General features: G+C 43.3%; 1 protein-coding gene across 1 annotated transcript; it reads left to right on the top strand.

Moving 5' to 3' along the window:
- Positions 1-3,692: 3,692 nt before the first annotated feature.
- LOC148141796 (interferon a3-like) lies at positions 3,693-11,289 on the top strand. The gene is made up of 4 exons (XM_087977909.1): positions 3,693-4,595; positions 6,357-6,446; positions 10,372-10,611; positions 10,720-11,289. The coding sequence occupies exons 1-4, from the start codon at positions 4,593-4,595 to the stop codon at positions 10,816-10,818; spliced, it is 432 nt and encodes a 143-aa protein (XP_087834035.1). The 5' UTR covers positions 3,693-4,592; the 3' UTR covers positions 10,819-11,289.
- The last annotated feature ends 2,055 nt before the right edge of the window (positions 11,290-13,344 follow it).

Genomic DNA, 13,344 nt, shown 5'->3' with positions numbered 1-13,344 from the left:
AGGGAGACCAGAATTGCGCAAAATATTCCAAAAGTTGCTTAACTAATGTCCTGTACAGCTGCAACATGACCTCCTGAATGCTCTGACCAATAAAGGAAGGCATGCCAAAAATCTCCTCCACTATGCTATCTACCTGCAACTCCACTTTCAGGAACTATGAACCTGCATTCTCAGGACACTTTGGTCAGCAACACTCCCCAGGACATTACCATTAAGTGTATCCTGCCCTGATTTACCTTTCCAAAATGCAGCTGCTCATATTTATCTAAATTAAAATCCATCTGCCACTCCTCAGCCCATTGTCCTATCTGATCATGATTCTGTTGTACTCTGAGGAAACATTCTCACTGTCGAGTACACCTCCAATTTTGGTGTCATCTGCAAACTTGCTCATTATACCTCGTGTGTTCACATCCAAATGATAAATAGCAGAATACCCAGCACCCTTCCTTGTGGCACACTACCGGACACAGGTCTCCAGTCCGAAAAGCAACATTCCGCCACCCTCTGTCTCTTTCCTTTGAGCCAGTTTTGTGTTCAAATGGCTAGTTCTTTCTATATTCCATGTGGGCTAACCTTGCTAACCAGTCTACCATGGGGAACCTTGTTCAACACTTCACTGAAGTACATATAGATCATGTCCACTGCTCTGCCCTCATTAATCCTCTCTGTTACTTTTTCAAAAAACTCAATCAAGTTGGTGAGACATGATTTCCCATGCACAAAGCCATGTTGACTATCCCTAATCAGTCCTTGCCTTCCCAAATATATGTAAATCCAATCCCTCAGGATTCCCTCCAACAACTTGCCCATCACCAATGTCACTGCTCTGTAGTTCCCTGGCTTTTCCTTACCATCTTCCGGAAATAGTGGCACCGCGTTAGCCAACCTCCAGTCTTCTGACATTTCACGTATGTGAAACGATAGAAATATCGCAGCAAGGGGTCCAGAAATCATTTCTCTAGCTTCCTAACAGAGGGTACACCTGATTGGGCCCTGGGGATTTATCCACCTTGCTGCATTTTAAGACATCCAACACCTCCTCCTCTGTAATCTGGATATTTTTCAAGATTTCACCATCTATTTCCCCACATTCTATATCTTCCATATCCTTCAAAGTGCACACTGCTGCAAAATAATCATTTCGTATCTCGGACATCTCCTATGGCTCCACACGTAGGCTGCCTTGCTGATCTTTGAGGGGTCCTATCCTTTCCCTAGTTGACCATTTATCCTTAATGTATTTATAAAGTCAATTTGGATTCTCATTAACAGTATGTGCCAAAGCGATCTCAGGTCCTCTTAATGCCCTCCTGAATTTCCTCTTACATAAAGTCCTACTTCTTTTATAGTCTTCTGAGGATTCGCTTGCTCTCTGTTGTCTATACCTGACAGTTGATTTCTTCTTTTTCTTAATCAAAACTTCAATTTATCTGGGCACTCAGCATTCCCTACACCTACCAGCCTTGCCTTTCACCCTAACAGGAACATTCTGTTTCTGGACTCTTGTTGTCTCATTTCTGATAGCTTCCAATTTTCCAACTGTCCCTTTACCTGCAAACATCTGCCCCAATCAACCTTGAAAGGTTTTGCCTCATAACGTCAAAATTGCCCTTCCTCCAGTTTACAACTTTAACTTTTAGGTCCAGTCTATCCTTTTCCTTTACTATTTTAAATCTAATTGAATTATGGTTGCTGACCCTAAAGTGCTCACCCAGTGACTCCTCAGTCACTTGTCCTGCCCTATTTCCAAAGAGTCGGTCATATTTTGCACATTCTCTGGTAGATACTGAATATGGCAGTCTCAATGTATGTTTGGAATGTTAAAATCCTCGACCATTACCACCTTATTATTCTTACACATGACTGAGAACAAAGACATCTGATTTGCTTGTAGATCAAAAATCTCTCCATTTTAGACTTGAATATATTCAATGCCACCACCATTGTACGGAGTAGAGATGTTTCAAGATTAACAATTCTCTGACCACAGAATAAATATCCTCATTTCCATCTTAGGTTGAGAATGTTATATTCAACAGTGCCCTTAGTTATCGTTACCACAAAGGCAAAAATATCTTCACACCATTTATTCACTCAGGTTTCCTCAGGTCCTTAATTGTTTCAGTAAGTTCACCAGCTTCTTCTGCAAAACTGCAATAACTGGAGGCCCAGGCTATGAAAGCTTTTCTCATCAGGCAACATCTTTGTTTCAGGAATCAACTGACTGAAGCTACTCTGAACTGTATCTGATTATGGCTGAAAATGTGTTGCTGGAAAAGCGCAGCAGGTCAGACAGCATCCAGGGAACAGGAGAATCGACGTTTCGGGCATAAGCCCTTCTTCAGGAATCTGATTATGGTATATCTTATTTAAGTCATGAGCTCAAACATTATTTCATCAGCACACAGTGTCTGGTTGCACGAATATACTGTACAGGGGTCACAACACAACCCTACTTTTCTTCACCTTCCTCCTTGTAACAAGGCACGGGTGTGTCACTGGCTGGGCTTGCATTTGTTGCTTGTCCCCAGTTGCCATTGAGAAGGTGGTGGAGTGTTGTATTCTTGAACTAATGCAGTCCATGCGCTATAAGTTGACCCACAATGCTGTATTTTAGAGGAAACTCCACAATTTTGTCCAAATGACACTAAATGAATGGTGATTCATTTCCAAGATAGGATGGCTTGTGGCTTGGTGGGGAACTTACTACTGCCAGTGTTCCCATATATCTGCTCTCCTTACCTTTGTTGTTGACAGTGTTTTTGGGTTTAGAAGATGCTGCCTTGGGGGCTTTGTTGCATTTCTGCAGTGCATCTTGTAGGTATTAGACATTAATTCCACAGACTGACGGTGGTGGAGGGAGGTTTTTTTTGTGGATGTGGTGACAATGCTTCTCAGCAATATGGACACCCTCACATTTTCCCACAGTATAATCCACTTGCATAATTTTACCCACTGCCTGAACTGATTGATTGGTCTTTGGATGATCTGTATGGCCTCCTCACAAATTGTTTTTTTCATGTTCCTTTTTGAAATCAGCAATTTGGTGAGCCCATTCAATCAAACTATTAACAGAGATGGTGATTAGTTCAGAGCCGACCAATGATCCTTTGACATTTCACTAAGTGACCCACAATCAATGTCATAAAACCAGGTTTCCTTCTCTTTACTGTATCATTTGATGGGAGCTTTCATCACAAATTGCTGAACAACTTTCCTGCATTTGAAGTGACCAGTTTTCAATGGTTTGTTTTGGTTGGTACCTGATAAGTGCTTTGCTCTTGAACCGGTGTTACCGTAAATAAAAGTAGATTTTTTAAAAATAAAAAACACAGTAATCTGGTCGGACAGATAAAACTGGCGTACCTCAGGATTCAGGCATTACCTTTACAAAAGTTTGGGGTCCTTCGAGGATGCGTCAGAAACGAGCCTTGAGAGTTTGGGTGATGACAGCAACATGCATTTCTGAAAGTGTTTGTAAGGTACTTTTGTAATTGTCAAAGTACAGTCGCTATGCTCCAATGCAATGTAAAATGGTCGAGTATATTTAAAAAGCGATGGTGAACAACTTAAATCCAAGAATGAATTTTTTTTCAGGTGAACTTAGTTTCGGTTACGATTACAAACAGCAACAGTTAATTATAGAAATGAATGTTTCAAAGCATTTAAAATATAACACCCGCTCTGAAAGTGCGGATGCAGTTACAGCTAAAAGTGACTTGGAGACATTTCTTGTTTTAGCGGAATATCCCGGGATATCGCTCACACTTTCCCAGATATTCCTCACCCTGCCCCCTCTCAGTCTGACCCGCTCTGTTTACAATCTCCCCTCCCTTTCGGAAATGACAAAACGCGTCACTTTCCCTGAGACACTTGCACTTTGGAGGAAGTTGACACGAGGTTCATTTCCAGAGAGAAACTGACATGGACACTATCCCGGGAGAGAGAGCAGACAGAAACGATGAAAGGGAAGGGAAGGGGATCACTTTCGGAGTCGGATTCGGTCCAGATCCTGATGATTTCACTCCGACTCTGAAAATGGTTCCAGAATCTCAGCGGGAAATGAGAACCTTCCTCCAGTGAAGGAGCGGATTGTGACCCAGGTGAATGTGAGCGGAGACAGGGAGCAGCAGCCGGTGAGCCAGGCCTGGGAGCCGGGCTCCCTGTCATCTCCAACCCGGGATGTGGGGACGGGACAAGCGCGATGTGAACACACCGGGACACAGGGGATTCCCGCAGTCGGGGGTCTCTATAATCCGGATTGGGACATCCAGCCCCCAATACCCAGCCTGACTCCCCCTGCCCCAAGTACAGAGCCTCCCTCTACACCAGCTCAGTGCCCGATGATCTGAACACACTCAACATTCCGCTGCAAACCGAGCGCTGCTTGCGATTTTCCAGCCGGGATTTCCCAGCCGCTGCTTCCGGACTCTCCAGCTTTTCGATTCCTTACCTCAGAAAGAAACCGCACCAACTCTTGATCTCCCCGCAGCTCCTGCAAAATCCCTGGAAGCGGTTTTCACTTTTCGAATTTCACTTTTCACTTACAGCAAGTTCTGAACACAGAGACTCTGAGCAAACTGCATGATATGGTGAGTTTCTGTTGATCCACATTGAGAGGCAAACTGTTTTGACTTGTCTAGTCAATGAATAATAAATTATTGACTTCCAGAGGCAAACAATATAAGAATGCTGAAATAGTCCGGTTGCTTCAATTGTGCAGGGATCTGGTGAGGCCACATCTGGAATAGTGTGTACAGTTAGTCATCTTATTGAAGGGAGGTTGTAATGTATTTTAAGTAAACTGCCATGAGATATTATAGAGAGGTTTTCCCAGAGTAATGCCTGAAATTGTTTCAGAAGGAAACGTTGGTCAAGGCTCGGCCTGTGTCTGCTGGAGTTTAGAAGGGGCGGAGGGAACTTGACTGAATTGAGTGAGGGGTTTGACTGTGTCCCGGGACAGGGGTGGACGTTCGGGCCGAGAACGGGAATGGGGTGTGAAGGTCGCTTTGTTCAGTTTGGGGATCTGGGGTCGGGAGTAGGACATTGGGGGTCGACCCGGATGGACGCACGAGGAGCAGCACCAGAGCCGGGCCCTCACTCCCTGCCTTTGGTCTTGACAGGAGAGAGGGGAAGGTGATTTTTCATGGTTTCCCGGTGTCTGGCACAAGGGCTCCATGTTTAAATGTAAGATAAGGTGCATTCCAAACTGGTGAACGATTATGGTTTGGTTCTGCATCAAAAGTTAATCTCGGGGTCAAATATAATCCCCAGGAACAAATGGTCAAGGGTCGGGATCACAGGTTGTCAATGAGAGGGGAAAGGGTGCGGTTCATTGGAGTGAGTGACAGGGAAACGTTTTCCTGCGTCTGGGAATAAAAGGATTTGCTGCAGGCTTCTCCATGTGCAGTTAACGAAAATGTTGGTTGTGAGTGATGAATATGCAGAATGGTAACGGAGAGCTAATGACGAAGCTGCGGTCCATTCTGTCAAAGATTGCAGTGAAGGCGAGAAAGAACAAATGTTTTCTCATATTTCCACCTGGATTGAGTCTTGTTTGTGGTTTTATTTAAAGAATAACCTATTGCTCGAATCAAGCAACAATCCGTTTTCCAATAATATCAGTGATGTTTGGAGACAACGGCTGATCTTTGAGCTTGCCTCGAACCCTGGCTGTGATTTTCTGTCAGGGATCTTCCACTCGCTGCTTCGTGAATCTCCAGCTTTCAGATTCCTGCCCTCAGACAGGGAGCACACAGGCTGTTTCTTGCTCTCCTACAGCTCGTTCAAAACTCCCGCAACCAGATTTCACTTTCCGAATGTCATGGCCACACCTCGCCAGTCCCTCCGCCGATATACACCGGCAGCTCAGGCAGTGGTAGCTCACAGCACCGTCCAGCCTCTCTCACACACACAGAGGACTCGACACTTAAGGAGATCGCTTCTGTTTCACAAGCGGCTGCATTGTGACTCCTGGAGGTTCGCTCACTGAGAAAGGAACCGGTTTAGGAGTTACTCGAGATCAATTCCTTCCGCTCAGGGTTTCCCTCTGGCTCGGTGCAGCATGGCTCTGGGGAGGATTTGGAGATTTTGGACGGTGCTGGTGTTGTTGTCCGGGACCCTGAGTCTGGGCTGTGAGAGGCTGCACTTACAGCAAGTTCTCAACACAGAGACTCTAAGCAAACTGCATGAAATGGTGAGTTTCAGCTGACCGGAATCTCAGTGGTTCTGCTCCCGGCTCAATGTCAGATCAGGGAGAAATAGCTTTTAATTTTGTGTCGTTACCGCTCAGTGATTCTCCAGGATCTCTGTTTCTGGGAGTGAATGTAACCGGGACTGTTCTCTCCTCTCAGGGCGGTCCCTTTCCCGGACACTGTTTAAGGCAGAGGTTCTCCCTGAAAACCAAGCCCTTGGACCTGGTGAAACTTTCGGACGGAATGGAGGTGAGTTAAAACTCAATTCATTGTATTCAGACTGTGATTTTACAGGAAGTATGTGTGAGATTAACGGCACGATCAGAGAGTTCACATCAGAAAATTGAACCGCAGTGATTTCTCCCACTGTGAAAATCTTTCCCTCACTCACAAACTGTATCCCAACATGTTTCAACACTTAAAATCTCCGAACGTCTACTTCACCCCTTGATATTAGGTCAAGCCCTCGACCGAGCTCATCCATGAAACCATCTCACAGCTCATCCGAAAAACCATCCCTGTCCACATTCCCGCTCAAACCATCTTGTTGTCTTCATCCCACGCTTGCCGCTTACTGGCTAGATCTCCTTTTTCACACCTTAGAACGTAGAACAATACAGCACAGGAACGGGCCCTTCGGCCCAACATGTTGTGCTGAACATGAAGCCAACTTTGATCCCGTCTGCACATCCTTGGTCCATAACCCTCCATTACTTGCATATTAATGTGCTTATCTAAAGCACATTTTCCTTCTTAAACGCCCCTATTGTATCTGCCTCCACTACCTCACCTCACAGCATGTCCCAGACACCTACCACTCCCTGTGTAAAAACTTACCCGCACGCCTCCTTTTGAATTTAGCTTAAATGCACGCCTTTTAGGTTTAGATGTTTCAACTCTGGGAAAAAAAAACTGTGACTGTCAACCCTATTTATGCACCTCATTACTTTATAGACTTCTATCAAGTCTCTCCTCAGCCTCCACCGCTCCAGAGAAAACAACCCGAGTTTTATTTCCAATCTCTCCTTTTTGCAAATTCAGACAGCATCCTGGGAAACTCGTTCTGCACCCTCTCCAATGCCTCCACGTTCTTCCTGTAATGTGGTGACCAGAATTCAATGCAATAGTCTACCTGTGGCCTAACCAAAGTGCAACTTGAGATCCCGACTCTTCTACTCAATTCGCTGACCAATAAAGGCAAGCATGCCATACACCTTCTTTACCACCCCTCTACTTGCATGGTCACTTTCAGGGTGCAACAGATTTGAGCCCCAAGATTCTGCTGTACATCAATTCTGTTCATGGTCCTGCCAATAACAGTGTACTTTTCCTGAACATTTGACTCCCAAATTGCAGCACCTTACACTAACTTGGATTAAAGTCCTTCTGCCATTTCTCTGCCCATATTTGTAACTGATGTATATTATGCTAAATCTTTTGACAATCTTCTATCCACAACTATCCACAACTCTATCAATTTTTGTATCGTCTGCAAACTTACTACCCCAGCCATCTATGTGTTCATCCAAGTCATTTACATGTATCACAAACAGCATAGGTCCCAGTATGGATCCTGGCAGAATACCATTAGTCACAGACCTCCAGATGAAATACATGTTCCACACGACCCTCTGTCTTCTGTGGGCAAGCCAATTCTGAATCCATGTGGTCAAGTCATCATGGATCCCATGCATCTTAATCTTCTGGAAGAGCCTACCATGAGGCCCCTTGTCTAAAGCCTTATTGAAATCCATATTGACAGCATCCACTGCTCTACCCTCATGCATCACCTTGGTCACCTTCTCATAAAATAAAGCAAGTCAGTAAAACATGACCTGCCCGGTACAAAGCCGTGCTGACTGCTCCTACTTTAGCCACTCTTTCCCAAATGCCCGTTAGTCCTATCCCTGAGCAATCTCTCCAATTTCTTCCCAACCACCGATGTGAGACTCACTGATATATAGATTCCTGGATTGTACCTATTTTCCTTCTTGAACAGAGGAACAACATTACCTGCTCACTGGTCCACCAGACCCTCTCAAGTGGCTAACAAGGATGCAAAGATCATGGTCAGTTCCCAGCAATCTCCTCTCTTAGATCTCTCAATAACCTGGGGTAGGTACCATCGAATCCTGGGGACTTAGCCACTTTAATGCTCTTCCAACAACCCAATACCACTCCTTTGTTGATCTCAAAATGCCATAGCATATTAGCATGTGCTGTACAAATCCAACTAACCTCCATATCCTTCTCCTGGGTGAATATTTATGCAAAGACCTCATTTAGGATCTTAACCACATCCTCCGCTACTGAGCCCAAGTTCACTCCTTCATCCTTCAGTGGTCCTCCCTTCTCACCATTAATCCTCTTGTTTTGAAGTATGTGTAGAATGCTTCAGGATTTTATTTATTCTTACTTGCCAAGGTTGTTTTATGGCTCCTGCTTGCTCTCCCAATTCACTGCTTGTGTTCATTTCCTCTTTCCCTTATACTCCTCATGGGCTCTGTTTGATTTTGGCTTCCTCGACCTTGTTATGGTTCTATTCTTTGTTTGAGTAAATTTTCAATCTCCCTGGTTATCCAAGGTTCCCTTACCTTACCATCCTTCCACCTTACTGGAACACGCTAGTCCTGAAATCTCATTAGTGGGTCTTTAAACAATTCCCACATGTCAAATGTGGTCTTCCCTGCTACAACCCTTCTCAACTAACACTCCCTAGCACCTGCCTAATACTGACATAGTTTGCCCTCCCCCAATTTAGTACCTTGCCCCAAGGTCCAGATGTAAACCATATTCACAGCTATCTTAAAACTGTTGGTTTTTCAACAATTTTCAAAATGGTGACAGTTGGTGGCTTTTGATGGGGGGGTGGGGGGTGAGGGGTGAATGGGGTATGTTGCAGTAGTATATCCCTGTGACAGTCATTGCACATATCTTATTTCTCAGCTCTGCTCGTATTGTCTCAGTTTTTCACTCTCACATTCCACAGAGTTCTTGTAAGTTTCTCAAGTTATCTAAATCGAACACGCTATAACAATTTCACTTCCACTATCTCCTTACTCCCATTGCTATCATAAATGCAACTGGTACAGCTCATCAGTGTGTCAAGTTCATGCCATGTCTATACTGTATTTGAGTTTTCCTTGTTTGCTATTAGCATTGTCACTACGTGTCCCATCTACTCAAATAATTTGACTTATTTCCCCTTAAGTGCATCTACAATGTTCACTGCAGCACTGGCCACTGAATTGTGAGTTATCACAGTACCATTGAGCTGACACTGAAGGACGTTCAGCAGGGCTGTCACTGAGAATCATTTTGCCACCTTAAAATTCAACTCTCGCACTCAACAAACAATCCCCTTTCTGCTCTCTGAATCACTGCATCTGGGCTTCTGTTCCCAGGTCACACGATGTATTTCTCATTGTCTCTGATTTTTCTATGTCACGTCCAAGTCCAAATTATCCAACATCCTTTGCCATACTGGAAATGGGATTCCTTACCATGTCATGGCTTTTTTCTGGCTCCTTGAAGTTCGATTTTGCACTATTTAATTTTATTCTTTGCAACAACAACTTGAGATGAATTCAGTACAGACCAGGCAACATTCATGCTCCATTTTCTGTGTATAAGTAAACGACCATCTCTTTATCTGTTCATTCTCTTCTTGATTGTTCATCACCCTCCCTCTTTAGCGTGATGCTTGTTACCTTTGTTTTCTAAATAATGTAAATTGAAATTAGTTACCTTCCTTCTTGTGTTTTGTACCAATCAATCTCCAAGCATTTTTTGTCCCCTAATTTATTTTGCTAGTTCTCCCATCTGATTGAGCCTGTTTCCTTGTATGAAGAACTGAATGTTAATTGTTCAGAATCAATCCTGTTTCATTGTGATTTCTACAATTCTAAGTTACTGAATCCTCCAACTCCTTTTCCTCTGCCTCCTATGTACTTGTATCGAATCCATGGATTGAAAGACTCGAATTGCTTATTTTTCATTGATCTGATCATGTTTGATTTGTATGTACTTTTGCAAGAGCCCTTTTAACATACTAAAACTAAGCATCTGTAATTTGAACATGTAATGATTATTTGCTCATTGTTTTATTTAATCTAACATGACCACAAATGAACAGCACGAATGTCCCTGTCCTAATCTTGTGTGTGTTGTACAGACTCAGGACAGGATTGAGATTATCCATCATACCCTGCACCACATCAACAAGATCTACAGCATGAATCTGGGTTCAGTACCATGGGCCTGGGACAAGGTGGAAAACTTTTGTCTCCTCCTGGAGCAACAGCTGAGAGAGTTGCAAGACTGTCTGAGGAAACCAGGATCTGACCACAAGTTGAAGAGAAATGCTGCCATTCAACATTACTTTAGGAAACTGGAAAAGTTTCTCAAACACAAGGTATGACAATTCAGAACTAAGTGTGTAATTCCTGGCAAGCAATACATTTTTCAACATTTAACTTGACTCATTCTCAAATGCTTTTACTTGAATATTTTACCTTTTCAGAAATTCAGCGAATGTTCCTGGGAAATCATCCGTGCTGAGACCAGAGCCCGTTTACAACAGTTGCTTTTCATTATGGCACAAGTCAGCAAAAGAAACTGAAAAGTACATATTTACTACACACCAGAACAATGAATATTTATTTCAAAGACTTTCCATTGAAACTATTTATTTCTGCTTGTAAGAAATGTTGTGTCACAAACGTACAATGAGAATGTTAGTCGGACTATTTATTCTAGTGCACTGTTATTTATTGTTGTGATATTTTCTTTTGATGCAATGTTAAAGATTCATTGTGTGTGCAGTCTGTTTTGGAATGTCAGACTGTCAAAGACATGTACTTGCACTACAGCGAAGTCTCAATCATATTGACCTTGTCACTTATGAATTTGTATTTGCCAATCTTGGAAACCATGTCAGTTATTTTCATTTGTGTACATTTATTGGCATGATGTCTTAATTTATTGAAATGGTACTGTTTTATAGGATGTGTTATTTAACTTAAAGATATTAATTTAATACTATTTATTATACGTTGGGAAGTATGCTATTTTTTCAACTGTGAAATTTTATACTGAGTAACGGCTCAATGATATAAACAAAATTGTTTTAACAATATTACACATTTTCATGAATTGGCATTTATTTTTGATTTCTGTCATTTAACCTTCTGACACTGAGTATAAATGCAGTGAGTATTTCTGTCTGAAGCCTGTTACTCCTAGTCCTCCTCATCTCCAACATCAATTTTGCTCTATCAAATTGTCCTTACTCCTCAGATCCACAAATCTATTTTAAACTGCACTATCCCATGGTCATCTGGAAGCTTCTACCCCTCCCTTTCCTTCAGACTCCATTCCTTCAGACACATACTTTCCCCTCCACTCCCTTGTCAGCATACTGTGGCCTCCATTCCCTCAAGAACACCTCAAACACCTCTTTTTTCACTCCCAACACTGTGTCCTCCACAACCCCATGGTACCTACCCCTACAACTGCAGAAGGTGTAGCAACTGCCCATTTGACTCCTCCCTCCTCAGTATTCAAGGACCCAAGTATGTCTACTGCATTCACTACTCACAATGTGCTCTACTCTACACAGGAGAAACAGAGTCTAGACTAGGTGACTGCTTCGCAGAACATCTGTTTTCTGACTAGAAAATAGACCCTGAGCTTCCAGTTGCCTGCCACTTTAACACACCATCCCTTTCCCTGGATAACATCCCTGTCTCAGGCTCGCTGGAGTGTTCCAACAAAGCTCAGCAAAAGCTGGAAGAACAACACTTTGTTTTTAGCATGGGGTCACTGCAACCCCCTGGACTCAGTAATGACTCCAATACCTTCAGGGTGTGAAATCATCCACATCCTTCCGGGTAGCCTGACACACACGGTCGTGTTACCATATAGTCTGCTGTTACACACAATCCATTGTTAGACACAAACAGTTCCCATTAATACGTGTTCACCCTACTCGCCAGATTATTAACCAATGATCTTTCTGCCCAGCTGTTCAATTCTCTCTTTGGGCTCTATCGCTACCCATCATGAACTCCTCAAACCCCAACACACACCATTCCTCAGCCCCCCACCCTATCTTCTCCATATAATCTGACATTTTCCAAGCTGCCATCTGTTCTGAGGAAAGGTCACCAGACCTGCCATGTTAACTGTCATTTCTCTTCACGGGGGTGCCATTCCTACTGAGCTTTTCCAGCAAATTCTGTTTTTGTTAAACTCCACTGCTCTGATTTTGTAGCTTTTACATGTCTTTCACGGAACTTTGTATTTTTGTTCAGCAGCAAAAATGAACTTAATTTGATAGTGGGCATGAAGGAGAAAATCTGTTGGCAGTGAGAGTGAAATGGAATGGGTGACTGAGGTGAAGTGAGAATGGTGATGACAAGAGCAACAGCAACCCTGTATAGATAGGGTAAGCAGACAAATAGAGTCATAGAGATGTACAGCACTGAAACAGACCCTTCACTCCAACTTATCCTTGCTGCACAGATATCCTAAATTAACCTCATCCCATTTGCTAGCCCTTGGCCCATATCCCTCAAAACCCTTCGTATTCATGTACTCATTCAGTTGCCTTTTAATTGTTGTAATTGTACCAGCATCATTCACTTTCTTCGGCAGCTCATTTCATACATGCACCATACTTTGCATGAAAATGTCACCCCTTGGGTCCCTTTTAAATCTTTCCTCTCTCACTCTAAACCAATGCCTCACTAGTTTTGCAATCCTTCACCCTTGCTATTTCCCATATCCATGTCCCTCATGATTTTCGTAACTGCTGTGAGGTCACCCCCTCAGCCTCCAACATTCTAGGGAAAATAGCCCCAGCCTTTTCAGCTTCTTCCTGTAGCTCAAACCCTCCAACCAAGGTGACGTCCTTGCAAATCTTTTCTGAACCCCTTCAAGTTTCACAACATCCTTCTGATAGGAGGGAGACCAGAATTGCGCACAATATTCCAAAAGTTGGTTAACTAATGTCCTGTACAGCTGCAACATGACCTCCTGAATGCTCTGACCAATAAAGGAAGGCATGCCAAAAATCTCCTCCACTATGCTATCTACCTGCGACTCCACTTTCAGGAACTATGAACCTGCATTCTTAGGACACTTT

Source organism: Chiloscyllium plagiosum, unplaced genomic scaffold (genome assembly GCF_037043375.1).
Source record: "Chiloscyllium plagiosum isolate Xiang-an unplaced genomic scaffold, Cpla_swu_hap1 HiC_scaffold_32, whole genome shotgun sequence".
In the NCBI taxonomy this organism is placed as follows: domain Eukaryota; kingdom Metazoa; phylum Chordata; class Chondrichthyes; order Orectolobiformes; family Hemiscylliidae; genus Chiloscyllium; species Chiloscyllium plagiosum.
The sequence above is the reverse complement of the archived record's forward strand: the minus strand, read 5'-3'. Positions and strand labels throughout refer to the sequence as shown.